Source organism: Manis pentadactyla, chromosome 11, assembly GCF_030020395.1.
Source record: "Manis pentadactyla isolate mManPen7 chromosome 11, mManPen7.hap1, whole genome shotgun sequence".
Taxonomy (NCBI): domain Eukaryota; kingdom Metazoa; phylum Chordata; class Mammalia; order Pholidota; family Manidae; genus Manis; species Manis pentadactyla.
The window spans coordinates 92,348,648-92,364,608 of NC_080029.1; the positions used below are offsets into that span (position 1 = coordinate 92,348,648).

The following is a 15,961-nucleotide window of genomic DNA, read 5'->3' on the forward strand; positions in this document are numbered from 1 at the left end:
TCTGGAAAATAATGCCACGTGCACTTGAGAAGAAGGTGTATCTTGCTGGTTTTGGTGGAATGTTCTATAGATGTCTGTTAGGTTCATCTGTTCTAGTGTGTTGTTCAGTGCCTCTGTGTCCTTACTTATTTTCTGTCTGGTGGATCTGTCCTTTGGAGTGAGTGGAATGTTGAAGTCTCCTAAAATGAATGCATTGCATTCTGTTTCCCCCTTTAATTCTGTTACTACTTGTTTCACATATGTAGGTGCTCCTGTGTTGGGTCCATAGACATTTATAATGGTTATATCCTCTTATTGGACTGACTCCTTTATCATTATGTAATGTCCTTCTTTGTCTCTTGTGACTTTCCTTGTTTTGAAGTCTGTTTTGTCTGATACTAGTACTGCAACACCTGCTTTTTTTCCCTATTGTTTGCATGGAGTATCTTTTTCCATCCCTTGACTTTTAGTCTGTGCATGTCTTTGGGTTTGAGGTGGGTCTCTTGTAAGCAGCATATAGATGGGTCTTGCTTATCCATTCTATTAGTCTGTGTCTTTTGATTGGTGCATTCAGTCCATTTACATTTAGGGTGATTATTGAAAGATATGCACTTATTGCCATTGCAGGCTTTAGGTTCATGGTTACCAAAGGTTCAGGGTTAGCTTCTTTAGTATCTTACCACCTAACTTAACTTGCTTATTGAGCTATTATAGACACTGTCTGGTGATTCTTTATTTCCCTCCCTTCTTCTTCCTCATCCACTCTTTATATGTTAGGGGTCTTATTCTGTACTCTTTGTGTACCCCGTGACTGACTTCGTTGGTAGCTGATTTAATTTTGCATTTAGTTAGTATTTAGTTGGTCTTCCCTTGCTGTGTTTTTTTTTATCTGGTGACAGCTATTTAGCCTCAGACATGCTTCCATCTAGAGCTGACCCTTTAAAATACACTGTAGATATGGTTCATGGGAGGTAAATTCCGTCACTTTTGCTTATCTGGGAATTGCTTAATCCCTCCTTCAAATGATAATCTTACTGGGTACAGTATTCTTGGTTCAAGCCCCTTCTGTTTCATTGCATTGAATATGTCATGCCATTCCCTTCTGGCCTGTAAGGTTTCTGCTGAGAAGTCTGATGATAGCCTGATGGTTTTCCTTCATAGGTGATCTTTTTTCTCTCTCTGGCTGCTTTTAATACTCTGTCCTTATCCTTCATCTTTGCCATTTTAATTATTATATGTCTTGGTGTTGTTCTCCTTGGGTCCCTTGTGTTGGGAGATCTGTGGACTTCTATGGCCTGAGAGACTATCCTTCCCCAGATTGGGGAAGTTTGCAGCAATCATTTCTTCAAAGCACTTTGTATCCCTTTTTTTCTCTCTTCTTCTTCTGGTATCCTTATAATGTGAATATTTTTCTGTTTGGATTGGTCACACAGTTCTCTTAATATTCTTTCATTCCTGGAAAACCTTTTTTCTCTCTCTGATTCAGCTTATCTGTATTCCTGTTCTCTGATTTCTATTGAATTAACAGGCGCCTCCACTTCATCCTATCTTCTTTAAATCCCCCCACTGTTTGTTTCATTTCTGTTATCTCCCTCCTGAATTCATCCCTTAGCTTTTGAATATTTTTCTGTAGCTCCATCAGCATGCTTATGACTTTTATTTTGAATTCTGTTTCAGGCAAACTTATTTCAGTCTCACCGAGCCGTCTTTCTGGTGCTGGAGGGGTTTTGGATTGAACAAGGTTCTTCTGCCTTTTCATGGTCCTTGAGCAATGGGAGTGGTCACCAGCAAGTGGCACTTGTATCAGATGGGAGTACAAAGTCTCTTCCTGCTTGCTGGTCGCCTTGCCTGTCTCCGCTGTCTGTGTCAGTTAACTCCACACAGGGAGGGGTCTCTGGATGAATCCCCTAGGTTGCTATGGGCGGGTTGGCCCTCGGGATGGCCTAGGGCACTGGTGGGGGTCACAGGCAACTGGTGCGTGTTTTGCCACAAGAACAAAACCCCTTTGTGCCTCCTGGTCTCTGTGCCCACCTCCGTTGTCTGTACCGGTCAACTGCAGGCAGGGAGCAGGCTCTGGGTTAATCCCCTGAACTGCCGTGGGTTCATCAGCCCTCAGGATGGCCTAGGGCCCTAGCAGGGGTCTCAGGCAAGTGGCATGTGTTCTGCCATGAGAACAAAGCCCTGTCATGCCTCCCGGTCTCCACGCCCCTCTCCGCTGTCTGTGCTGGTCAACCGCGTACAGGGAGCAGCTTCTGGGTTAATCCCCTGAACAGCCATGGGCGGAATGGCCCTCAGGATGGCCTAAGGGGCTGGTGGGAGTCACAGGGGAGTGGCAGGTGTTCTCCCACGAGAACAAAGCCCCTTCGTGCCTCCTGGTCTCTGCACCCCTGTCCACTGTCTGTGCCAGTAAACCGCACGCAGGGAGAAGCCTCTGTGTTAAGCTGTGTAGTTGCTGTAGGTCGGGGTGCTCTCTGGCTGGTCTGCAGCAATGGCAAGGACAGCCAGTTTGCTCGCAGGTGTCAGTGGGGAGGAAGGAACAGCAGGCTGCTTATTGTAGTGAGGGGCCTCGGAGCTGCGTTGTCAACCAGGGGGATAGGGTACCTCCAGCTCCTTAAAGTTCCCGGCCAGCTGGGCTGAGTGTGCCAGGACGATTTTGTCCACCCATTAAACCCTTGTCCCTTTAAGACTTTTAATGTGCCTGCTTTTCTTTTGTCCCAGGGCAGCTGACTGTGGGAATCTGTTTGCAGTCTTAGTTTCAGACTTTGCTTCTCCACAGCACCATAGAATGTGTGTCTGTGCTCTGGGGCAGATTACTAGGACTGGTTATTTAGCAGTCCTGTGCTTCCACTCCCTCCCCGCTCTGATTGTTTTCTTCCTGCTGGTGAGCTGTGGTGGGGGGAGTGCTTGGGTCCCACCATGTCCCAGCTTTGTACTTTACTCTTTTCCATGAGATGCTGGGTTCTTGCAGATACAGCCTGGCTGGTGTACTGTTACTTCTGGTCACTCTTTCAGGAATAGTTGTATTTGCTGTATTTTCAAAATATATATGGTTTTGGGAGATTTCCACCACCCTATTCACTCTGCCATCTTTTCCTCCTGTGTGGTTTCTTATTATTATTTATTCTAACTTAAATCCAGTGATTTTCTTTTTTAGGAAGGACAGTTAATAACCACAAGTTGTGATATTCTAATAATTTAAAGACTAGAATCACCAAAACCTGATTCATTATATTATGGAAATTTGTAAGTTAAATATTGCTGCATTGAATCTAAGATGTATTATCATTTTACGTTCCATTAAGAAAAGAATACTACTGATTAAATTAAAAGAAGCCATAAATTTTACGACATACCCCAATTTCAGATATTAAAATAAAAATCAATTAAGTCAAACAATCCGTATTACAAATCAATTTAAAAATTTAAAGTTTTAAAAATCAATAAAGTATTTCAAAGAGTTTCACTGTACATCAGTTTGCTCTGCTTTTGTAAAATACATATATTATACTGGTAACCTATGTGTAAAGTACCACTAATTCCTGTGGTATAGAACACAATGAACAAGATGGACATTTCACATACTTTATAGCAGGTTCCTTTCAACCAAAAGCAGCAGCTCCCTTACGCCATAAAGATCAAAGAAGAGATGAACATCATCATTATTATGTTATTACCTCATCATTCTTAATGGATTCTGATCCTGATGTAGTTGCTACGATTAAACAAGATTTTTCTCTTAATCGCTTCACTGTGTCAAACATCTGTGAAAAATAGATGAAATGTTAAAAGATCTGTTTAGATTGACTAGAAATGGCAAATTCACTAACCTGATTTTGTTATCATGTCTCCTAAGGTCTTTGACTTAAAGCTATTTATAAACAGTTGACCATTAAACAATGTGGGATTTGGAGTGCTGACTTTCTGAGCAGTCACAAATCTGTGTATAACTTTTGACTCCTTCGAAATTTAACTACTAAAAGCCTATTTTTACTGGAAGCTTTATCATTGACATAAATAGTTGATTAATACCTATTCTGTATGCTACGTGCATTATATACTGTATTCTTATAAGTAAGCTAAGAAAATGTTTTTTAATGATTTGTGACAAATCACTAAAAAAATTTCAAATGTATTTATTGGAAAAAAAGTCTATGTATAAGTGGACCCATGCATTTCAAACTCAGTTGTTCGAGTCAATTATATATATGCATATACGTAAAATAGCTTGAGTTTATATATATATAAAAAAGGGACTTAACTGCAACAAACATCTCCCTTAATCAATTAGCAGTAAGGTAAGGAGGAGGTTGTGGGTGGCAAAATCAGCTAATTTAGTCTGCAGACATAAGTGTTATCTCTGCTTTTGCCAGGGAGAAAAATCATTTTTAATTTAAAATAATGTTTTTAGTGCAAACACATATAAACACAAAGACACAAAATGGAAAGTAAAACTCCCTTCTCTAGATGGTAGTCCCTTTCTCCAAAATCAACTAAGATTATTAGTATTCCTAAAAAGATCAGAATATATATTTATGTGTACATGTATTCTCATAAAAAGTAACCCTACTATAAACAGTGCTTCCTACCTTCTTTTTTCACTTATTTATCTTTGGAGATGTTTCCATAACTTATACAAATCTATCTTTCTTTTTAACAAATATCAAGATTTCAGCAATAGGATCAAACATCCATAAAACTTACATTTTGAAGGAGCCTCAGTCTCATGTGGAAAAACCTCCCATAAGGAACTTATAGCACAACTTTATATTAAGCATTTGGGTAAAATATGTAATGTTTGTTATAGTAGATACTTGTGTATTTGTGTATTTTGATAATGAACTTTGGTATTCTAATAGAAAATCAATTTTTAGTAATAGATCTCCAATTTATAATATCATGAGTGTATTAAATGACATTAAATAATGGATTAAATGACAATTCAATTTACTTTCTTAATAAAGGTATAATAGTTTTCTACTTCTTTTGTTTCTTTTTTTGTTTTATACTTTAAAATGTATTGGCAAATTAAACATAAATATTAAGTATTTATGAAATCTACTTCATGAGAAATCTTAATAATAGCATCACTTTCTCATAGTTACATATCCAATTACTACATCAAGCTTGTTTAAGGAGTGTCTCTTAGTAATATAAAAGGCTGACTTCTTGGAATACAAATCAGAACAAAGATTTCCTATTGATATAAATGTAATAACCACTCTATATTATCATTATTAAAACAATATCTAGCTAATAACATTAGAATATTTTAATAACTACACTAAGCTCCATAACCTTGGCTTCATTTTTCCATGGGGAGGGTTTTCTAGTAAAGTAATATTCCTGGCGTTGCTCCCTACCTCTTATTCCTCTCCAAAGGCACTGCCATGCACTCAATAGTTCAAGCTCCAAATTCAGGACTCCTTGATTTCTCTCCACTTCCATCCAATCTATTGGCCAGCTATACAGATTCTACCATCAAATTATATGTGAACCAGTCCAGCTTCTCACAATCTGCATTCCAGCCTACATCATGCTCATTTCTCACCAGGATTGCTGCAGTCCTCCTCTAATGGTTTCCCTGCTTTTACTCTTGTCCTCTATAACCCACTTACCCCACAGCAGCCAGAGTGATCTTGTAAAAATACAAACCACATTATATCACTTAAAATCGTTCAGTGCTTTCCTACTGTCTTCAAAACGAATCCCCACTTGACACTGAACTGTGAGGTCCTGTATGGTCTGGCCCCTGGTGGCCCCTCTGTCCTTGTTGCCTCAGTCAGCTCTCTTTCTCTCCCTCCCGCTTCATCTTCAGTCTCACTGGCCTTCTTTCTGCACACCTTAGAGCTTTTGCATTGCTGTTCCTTCTTTCTGGAGTACTCTTCCAGATTTTTCTAAGACAGGTCCCATGCCATTCAGTTACAATGTTACCTCCTAAGAGAGGCCTTTTCTGGTTACCCATCTTAAGTTATGCCTTGCTCATCCACTGAATATCTTGATATTTTCCTGTTTATTGTGTTGTCTCTACTAAAGTGTATGTTGCATAATAGCAAGCACCTTTTCTGTGTTTTTCATAGTCTACAAATGAGCATGGCCCACAGTAGGTATTCAATATCTGTTTGCTGAATAGTAAAACAAATGAATAAATCTTTATTTTTTTTAAAAACCCTCCATTAAAACATACAGAAAATAGAATAGCATGAAAAAATACGAGTGACCATTAAAAACAGTAGTAAATAACTTTAAAATTGGAGAATATAGTGGTTTAATTGTAGAGGCAAACAGAGGATTCTTAAATATTTAAACCAAGATGTGATCAGTTTATTTTTCTGGTTTACCTGAAGTATCCATGTTATCATATCCTTCTGGCCTTCTAACTGGGGAATTCCTTTGAGTTTTTCCAATAGCATTTGTATATTCTGAGCATTCATGGCTGAACTTCCCAATCCTTTTTAAAACACAAAAATTGCATATTGTAAATAAATATGTTCATTATGTATAAATTATAATTTATAATTAATGTCATTCACATTGATAACCAAAGTTTGCAATCAATTCCTTAGGCACATTACTTTTTCAATGGAAGAATATGCAATTACATGAAGTACTAAGTATGCAATTAAACAACTTGAAAAACTTAAATTACTTTAGGTCTCTCTTACACACTTGCCACTGGGGCTAAGTGAAAGTTACCCTTAATGATCTGTCTCTCACCTTTCCTCCACTTGGCTTACTCTTTAGTAAAAGTGCTTAATGTGAACCAAAGCTTCCCAAAATATGGAAATGGAAAATCTTATAACCATAAACTGATTAGGCTTATGATGTCTTCAAGGATCTAAAAATACAGTATGGAAATAGAAAATAGATGCTTTTTTCATATTGGTTTCAATGTCCCTGGAATGTGTTCTGAAAAAACTCTTAATCAGGTAGCATTTAATAAAGACCTAATCTAAACCTATTCTATTCTTCCAAGTTGAAAACAGTATAAAATGAGAATGTTATCATTTACTCAGATTTCCACAATCATTTTATATTCAGGAACATTGATATCTTCTGTAGATGTGTAGTGTGAATGTCATAGTTGATACAGTGGCAAGTATTTGGTAATAATAAGACAAGGAATGAAACTAAACCACCAATGTATGCATCCCCATGAAAAAGGGAGTGGAGGAATCATGTAATAAAGAGATTGTAATAGGGGATTAAAAAATATATCTGTATTGTTGAAAATATTAGTTAAAAACTAAAGATGTTAGAAAAAGATCTAACCAATTTCAGAGTTTCTAAGTATTAAGGATGGACAAATCAAAACTCTCTATGATCTAAACTTTCCATTACAAACTGGTAATTGGCTGAAACTGTGTTGAAAATGATACTAAACATACGTGAAGCCTTATGGTAAAAGTCAAATGTCACTTCTTCTTCAGGAATTTTTTGAAGCTGTTGCTGTTCTTCCAGTAAGCCCAAAGCCAGAATATGAAATGCCTGGAGGAAAATAGATCTTTAAAACTGTGCTTCTTCAGGAAGATATATATATATAATTAAAGTATCATTGACATACAATCTTATGAAGGTTTCACATGAGCATTGTGGTTTCAACATTCACCTGTTTTATGAAGTCCGTATTCCTCACCCCACTGCAGTCACTATCAGTGCAGTGAGATGTTATAGAATCATTACTTGTCTTTTCTGTGCTGCACTGCCTTCCCTGTGAACTACCTATATTACGAATGTGAATTATAGTGCCCGTTGATCCCCTTCTCCCTCCCTCACTGACCACCCTCCCAATCCCTTCCCTTTGGTAACCACTAGTCCCTTCTTGGAGTCTGTGAGTCTGCTGCTGTTCTGTTTCTTCAGTTTTGCTTTGTTTTTATGCTCCACAAATGAGTGAAGTCATTTGGTACTTCTCTTTCTCCACCTGGCTTATTTCACTGAGCATAAAATCCTCTAGCTCCATCCATGTTGTTGCAAATGGGAGGATTCATTTTCTTTTTATGGCTGAAAAATATTCCATTGTGTATATGTACCACTTCTTTTGTATCTATTATCAACTGATGGACACTTAGGTTGCTTCCCTATCTTGGCTGCTGTGATAAATATAGAGGTGCATATGTCTTTTTGAATTGGGGGTTTTGTTTTCTTCAGGTAAATTCCTAGGAGTGGAATTCCTGGGTCAAATGGTCTTTCTATTTTTACTTTTTGAGGAACCTCCATACTGCTTTCCACAATGGTTGAACTAGTTTACATTCCCACCAGCAGTGTAAGAGGGTTCCCCTTTCTCTGCATCCTTGCCAGCATTTGTTGTTCCTAGTCTTTTTGATGTTGGCCACCCTAACTGGTGTGAGATGATACCCCACTGTGGTTTTAATTTGCATTTTCCTGATGATTAGGGATGTGAAGCATCTTTTCATGTGCCTGTTGGCCATCTGAATTACTTCTTTGGTGAAGTGTCTGTTCAGATCCTCCACCCATTTGTTCATCGTGTTATGTGTTTTTTGGGTGTTGAGGTGTTTGAGTTCTTTATACATTTTGGATATTAACCCCTTATCAGATAAGTCATTTACAAATATATTCTCCCATACTATATGATGCCTTTTTGTACTGCTGTTGGTGTCATTTGCTGAGCTGAAACTTTTTAGTTCGATGTAATCCCATTTGTTCATGTTTGATTTTGTTTCCCTTGCCTGAGATGTTTTCAGGAAAAAGTTGTTCATGTTTATATTCAAGAGATTTTTGCCTATGTTTCCCTCTAGGAGCTTTATGGTTTCATGCCTTACATTCAAGTCTTTAATCCATTTCGAGTTTACTTTGGTGTATGGGGTTAAACAGTAATCCAGTTTCATTCTCTTAAACATATAGCAATCTAATTTTGCTAACACCAGTTGTTGAAGCAGCTATCTTTTCCCCAGTGTATATTCATGGCTCCTTTATCATATATTTATTGACCATATATGCATGGGTGTATATCTGGGCTCTCTATTCTGTTCCACTGATCTATAGGTTTGTTCTTGCACCAGTACCAAATCATCTCGATTACTGTGGCTTTGTAGTAAAGCTTTTAGTCAGGGAGCATAATCCCCCCAGCTTTATTCTTCCTTCTCAGGATTGCTTTGGCTATTTGGTGTCTTTTGTGATTTCATATGAAGTTTAGAACAATTTGTTCCAGTTTGTTGAAGAATGCTGTTGGTATTTTGATAGGGATTGCATTGAATCTGTAGATTGCTTTATTAGGCAGGATGGCCATTTTGATGACATTAATTCCTCCTATCCATGAGCATGGAATGTACTTCCATTTATTGGTGTCTTCTTTAATGTCTCTCATGAGTGTCCTGTAGTTTTCAGAGTATAGGTCTTTCATCTCCTTGGCTAGGTTTATTCCTAGGTATTTTATTCTTTTTGATTCAATTATAAATGGAGTTGTTTTCCTGATTTCTCTTTCTGCTAATTCATTGTTAGTATATAGGAATGCAACAGATTTCAGTGTATGAGTTTTGTATTCTGCAAGTTTGCTGAATTCAGTTATTAGTTCTAATAGTTTTTTGGTGCAATCTTTAGGGTTTTCTATGTATAATATCATGTCATCTGCCAATAGTGGCAGTTTAACTTCTTCCTTACCAATTTGGATGTCTTTTATTTCTTTGTATTGTCTGATTGCTGTGGCTAGGACCTCACTGTTATGTTGAATAAAAGTGGTGAAGTGGGCATCCTGGTCTTATTCCCAACCTTAGAGGAAAAGCTTTCAGCTTTTTGCTGTTAAGTATTATATTGGATGTGGGTTTGTTGCATATGGCCTTTATTATATTGAGGTACTTACCCTCTGTCTTGCCAGTGGGTTTAAGCCATGAACAAGTTCACTATTGACTTAATGAGATTGAAAAAATAACAGTGGAATGTTCTTGGGGTGAAAAGGTTTATACCCAACTTTATTCCCATGGTGGCAGGTCAATGACTAGACTCTAATCCACTCAGAGCAAGTCTGCATGCAGCAAGGCAGTCCCTGCCTCTGGGCCTCTCTGCCCTTGCAGCCATCTCAATCTCTGTTCTCAGTGCTGCCCACCACTCCAGTCTCTACTCTCCTATAGCTTTGCAGCTGTGCAGCCCAGAGCACTGGGCAGAGCTCTTTATATAGGATCAATAACAATGTTTTGCGTACACGTGTGTGTTAAGCAAGCCAACCAGGCCCAGGTGAGAATCCTGGCATAGGAACCTTCACTTTCTCCACACCCTCTATACTCATTTTGTTGAGTTTTTATCATGAATGCGTGTTGAGTTTTGTCAAATGCTTTTTCAGCATCTATTGAGACAATCATGTGACTTTTGTCTTGTTGATATGACGTATGATGTTGATTGATTTTCGAATATTGTACTATCTTTGCATCCCTAGAATAAATCCCACTTGATCATGATGGATGACTTTTTGATGTACTTCTGAATTTGTTTTTTTGTTGAGGATTTTTGCATCTATGTTCATCAGAGATGTTTGTCCATAATTTTCTTCTTTTGTGGTGTCTTTGCCTGGTTTTGGTATTAGAGTGGTGCTGGCCTCATACAATGAGTTTGGAAGTATTTCCTCCTCTTCTACTTTTTGGAAAACTTTAAGGATGATAGGTATTAGCTGTTCTTTAAATGTTTGATAAAATTCAGCAGTGAAGCCATTTGGCCAGGAGTTTTGTTCTTAGGTAGTTTTTTGATTCCCAATTCTATTTCATTGCTGGTAATTGGTCTGTTCAGATCTTCTGTTTCTTCCTAGGTCAGCCTTGCAAGGTTGTATTTTTCTAGAAAGTTGTCCATTTTTCTAGGTTGTAAAATTTATTGGCATATAATTTTTCATAGTATTCTCTAATAATTCTTTGTATTTCCATGGTGTCCATTGTGATTTTTCCTTTTTCATTTCTGATTCTGTTTATGTGTGTACACTCTCTTTTTTTTCTTGATAAGTCTGGCTAGGGGTTTATCTATTTTGTTTATTTTCTCAAAGAACAAGTCCTGGTTTCACTGATTCTTTCTATTGTTTTTTTCTTCTCAATTTTATTTATTTCTGCTCTGATCTTTATTATGTCTTTCCTTCTCCTGACTTTGGGCCTCATTTGTTCTTCTTTCTCTAATTTCATTAATTGTGAGTTTAAACTGTTCATTTGGGATTGTTCTTCTTTCTTGAAGTAAGCCTGAATTGATACATACTTTCCTCTTAGAACCAGGCAGATCTATTTTTAACAGAGATATTAAAACAAGCAATCTGATTGGTAAAAAATAGGCACAGGTTATGAACAAGCAGTTCACAGAGAAAATTATAAATACACATATAAAAAATATTCAACCTCATTTAATTTAAAAAGTGTGAACTGAAATAAGATCAGCCTATTTTCACTTATTAGAGGGCAAAAATTTTAGAGTTTAGGAAAATACAGAGCTGGCAGATATGATGGAAAGCAGGCACTTTTCACCACACTGGTGATGGGAAAGTAAATTGGGGTAGACATTTTTGGAGGCCAATTTGAGAGTACATATCAAAAAGGTAAAGCTACAGACCTAGTACTAGGAATTAGTACAATAGATGGATTCAAGTATGCAAAGATATATATGTACAAGGATATTCATTTTAGTGTTCTTTATCATACAAGACCTGAACACAACCTAAATGTCTATTAATAGGAGACTGGTTAAATATATTAAAAATATCCATGCAATGAATATGCAGTTATAAAGAATGAGGTAGGTCTATATGTACTAACATAGAATGATTTCCAGAAGATATAAACCTTTAACAGTGCTTATTTCCTAGGAAGAGCACTGGGAGACAGCAAGAGATATAACAGCATTTGATTTCAAAAGTTTTGTTTGAAATTTTTCACTTCATGTATTTGCCACTGAGGAATAACAAAACAACTGAGCAACAAAAATTGAGATACACGTATAGTATGATAGCATTTAGAGCCTTCAGACCAATAGCAAAAGAAAATTAAGGCAGTGCTAAATAAATATCCAGTTACAGTTATCAAAGGTGACATTATTATGTGATTTATCTTTAACAATATCAAGAATAGCTGCTTCTACTTAACAAGCTAATTCTCATAACAAGTCTATGAATAATTACACTTATACCAATTTTAGGAATAGAGAAATTGTTCTTTGCTCCTAAATAGAAAGTAGGGTAACCCAAGATTCAAGCCTAGACCTGTTGGTCTTCAAATCTGTATTATACTGCCTCCTCATAATACAAGTGAAATAAGAAATACAGAAAATTATGATGTAGTAATAACATGCCAATTTATTATTAGCAGGTGCGGGCCATTTTATTTATTAAAAATATAGTGGTTCCCAAGAGTAAGAATAGTAAAGGCATGAGAATGTGTCATTAAGGAAATCTATGCCACAACCAAGCAATTTTTAACGACCCTAGCTCTCAGGTGCTCAGGTCTCAGTTGTGGTTCTGACGGAAGTTAGAAAAATTAGACTACGTATCTTCTCCAGACCTCCAAGAACTCTAAAATAGATAAAATATTTGAGGTAGAGAAAATATTTCAGGTATACATACCATCTGGAGCATCCCTTCAGTCCACAAGTTAGAATCTGTGTCTACTGCCCGTTGAAATATAGTCCTCAGAATGTACATCATGATATCACAATTGAGAAGGTTAATAACTTTGCTGAAAGCAGGGCAGAATTCAGGAGGTGGTGGTGGTGGTAATGCTATAGGGGATAGGAGATGGATAACAGAAGATAAACAGGTACATTTTTACTTGGGTTATCCTATATAATAAGCTGCAAATGTCAAAATCTCATATTACATACAAAGCAACAACACATGATTTTTGTTACATTTAAAGCAATGAAAACATCAATGCCAAGGGAAATATAAGTCACTGTCAGTCACCCAAAATAAAATCCACTTACTATGAATTTAAAATTCTATCACTACTGATCTAGGTCATACCCTACTAAGTGAACAAGAAACAAAGGGTTTTTTGCACCTCCGTGAATTGCCCATTCTCAAAAAACAACAACAAAACACAAAATACTTTATGCTTTGCTAATATAAAACCACAGAACACAGTCAAAATGAGTCAATTCAGAATCTCACTTTTTACCTTCATCTTTGTTTTCTTGTTTTCTCCTTTTCTTCTGCATATGTTCGGCCTATATTAAAAAAAAAGTTGATCTTTAAATATACTGCTTGGCAAGCATGAAACAAATGGAATACTTTGAGGAGGTAACCTACCAAAATACTTTATATACTGGAGTATGTGTTAAAAATGCTACCTTGTCCAAGAAACAAAATGGCTGTCCTAGGGAAGGCCACTACAAACAGATGGGTAATATCCCTTGTCAAGAATTTAGTTGCCCTTCTTTCAGCCAGCAATATTTACCTAGTGCCTATTATATCAGCGCACTTGTAATCTCCCTGAAAATTATTAGTTTAATAAGGACAAAGCCACACATCACCTTAACTAAGTGATCAAACTTAACATCAGCCTGAATACAACAAATAGATTGTATGTACCCACTGATATCATGCAATCTATCACCTAGGCAGTATTCTTGTCGCAAAATGTTTAACTTGAATCTAATCATGAGAATATAATCAAACATATCCAGAATGTAGGGTATTCTAAAAGACAACTAGCTTGTATTCTGCATAAATGTCCATGTTATGAAAGACAAAAAGCCAAAATTATCCTAAATTAAAGGAGACAACAGAAACATGACACCAAATGAAGTGAATGATCACTGAATCATCCCTCCCCTAAGACGGTTATAAAGGATATTTTTGGTATAATTAGGATTTTTTGAATATTGCCTATATACTAGATAACATTATTGATCCTTGGGTGAGATGATGATCCTTGGGTGAAAAGGAGCTTTTCTTTATGTAGTATGTGTATTACCCACATCACTTAAGTGTATGCCTATGCTGTGTTAATTCCTAAAACCAAGGTTAATGAGAACACCAGTATGAAAGTATAGAAAAACCAGAAATTTCTCTGTGGAGTTAGAAAGCTTAAAACATTCAGATTTGTTTACTGAAAAGAATCCTTTTCCTACCTTGCTATGTTGTGTTTTAGAGTAATGATAAAAGTATATATTGAAGTCTTTCAGTGATTCATCTTTCAATTCATAAACTCCATGGCCTGATACACCTGGTTTCCTAAATAGAAAATGAAGAGATGAATTGCACTGTTCTTGAGGTACAGAATACAGATAAAATAAGAACCTAAAAATTAATCTAAAAGTCAAAATCTAAAGGAAGAAAACATAATCGTATCTCTTAGCTTGCTTAAACTGAAATGACAAATTTCACTCCAATAATAAAATTAATACCTACATTGTAAGCTCAAAGTCCTGATAACAGTTAGGCTATGTTTTTTAATTATGAAATTCAAATAAACTTGAGGAAGTTTCTTACATTATATAGACCTGATCTCATGCCCTACTTAAATCCCTACGGCTTCCTTTTTAGCCTCTGAAGCCTAAAGGTTGCCTGTTCAACTAAAGCACACGGCATTGTCTAAGATCAGATCTACAATGGTGGTGAGATATTATCTCTTTAGCAAACTGTATATGAAAATATATCGAGTCCTCTATCTAACACAATTAGGACAAGTTCAAGGCAAAAAGGAGCATACCATACTTGCTGTTCACATAAAACTGTTTTTATTTTCTATTTAATTCTTAAGTGCATATTTCAGTGAACATTAATAGAGCATAAGAAAGTTATATCCTATTTAAAAAACTTTTGAAACTATAATTTATCTATAAATACAATACTATAAAGTAGAAATTCACTACAGTATCAATTTTTTAAATTTCAAGAATTAATCCACTTAAAAACCTATTTCCATTTTATATATCTCGAAAATCAAAGGACAATAAAATATTGTTTTACTCTTACCAGAGAAAAGTCTAAAATTATTATATAAAATTGAAGTTCATAGAATAAATGAAATCATGCTTTAAAATCAACGGGAAAGAGACTATCAGAAAGTCTTCTTTGTTTTTGTCCTATCTAAGTCATCTAATACCACAAATGGACATTTCTCATTCACCTGCCAAAAATACTCATTTTGTAACAAACATGTAAAATGCCTACTGTGTGCCCTTATTATCACCGTTTCTAATCTTTATTCTTGTTCTTAGGACCTGACACAAGAACTTCAGAGCTTCTACAAAGTGTAAAAAGTAGGAAAACAAAGATTGGTCTACTACTCAGAATAAACAGAAATATTAGTACTTACTTAAATGTGGCCACTTTGTTAATGACATTCTCTAAACCAGTTTCATTATTTTCCTGTTAAAACAATGTATTTGTCATTTTTACCTTCATGTAATGACTTTTTCTTCTCTTACTATGAAACGAAATACATTTAAACAGCATTGCTGAATTATTTTGTAAATAATAAAACAAGATCAACTTCTGATATAAAAAATTAGGTCTAAAACCAATTAGCTTTAAGAGACCAATTTCTTAACAGAGATAAGATGCGTGTATAACTGCTTAAAGAAGAGATTTAATCTAAATTTGCCCTCATATGTGTGTACATATATACACGTACACGAACACACACGCACACTCACCCAGTAAGTTCAAAGAAAAGGAGCTTTTCTTTATGTAGTATGTGTATTACCCACATCACTTAAGTGTATGCCTATGCTGTGTTAATTCCTAAAACCAAGGTTAACAAAATAAATGGGATCTATTGCAAAACACATATGTGACTATCCAAATGTATTCTGGCTTCCTCAATTTTCTGACTGGCTTGAACTTTTCCTTGAACAAGGAATATTATTACTTTATGTAGTCATTTAAAATCAGGATAAGGGCCTCATCAATATACTAAAATAAGCTAAAAGATACTTATTGTCTTGTAAAATTTAAGAATTTTAGCCTCCTTTAAAAAAATGTGCTTGGGGTTAGCAATAAAAAGTTAGGGCATTCCCTGACTTTCTTTTCAAAGCATCGTATGGCTATCACTGGGGGTATATA

General features: G+C 36.0%; 1 protein-coding gene across 3 annotated transcripts in view; it reads right to left on the reverse strand.

The window, feature by feature from the left end:
• The window catches only part of UBR1 (ubiquitin protein ligase E3 component n-recognin 1), a 200,475-nt gene that overhangs the window by 75,664 nt on the left and 108,850 nt on the right, over nucleotides 1–15,961 (reverse strand). For all 3 annotated transcript variants that reach the window (XM_036923690.2, XM_057488747.1, XM_057488746.1), the window contains exons 22-28: nucleotides 15,213–15,265; nucleotides 14,023–14,125; nucleotides 13,068–13,116; nucleotides 12,515–12,669; nucleotides 7,365–7,464; nucleotides 6,318–6,427; nucleotides 3,654–3,740 (exon numbers count right to left, since the gene is read on the reverse strand). In XM_036923690.2, coding sequence (XP_036779585.2) covers nucleotides 3,654–3,740; nucleotides 6,318–6,427; nucleotides 7,365–7,464; nucleotides 12,515–12,669; nucleotides 13,068–13,116; nucleotides 14,023–14,125; nucleotides 15,213–15,265 — 657 coding nt within the window. The remainder of the gene's footprint in view (nucleotides 1–3,653; nucleotides 3,741–6,317; nucleotides 6,428–7,364; nucleotides 7,465–12,514; nucleotides 12,670–13,067; nucleotides 13,117–14,022; nucleotides 14,126–15,212; nucleotides 15,266–15,961) is intronic.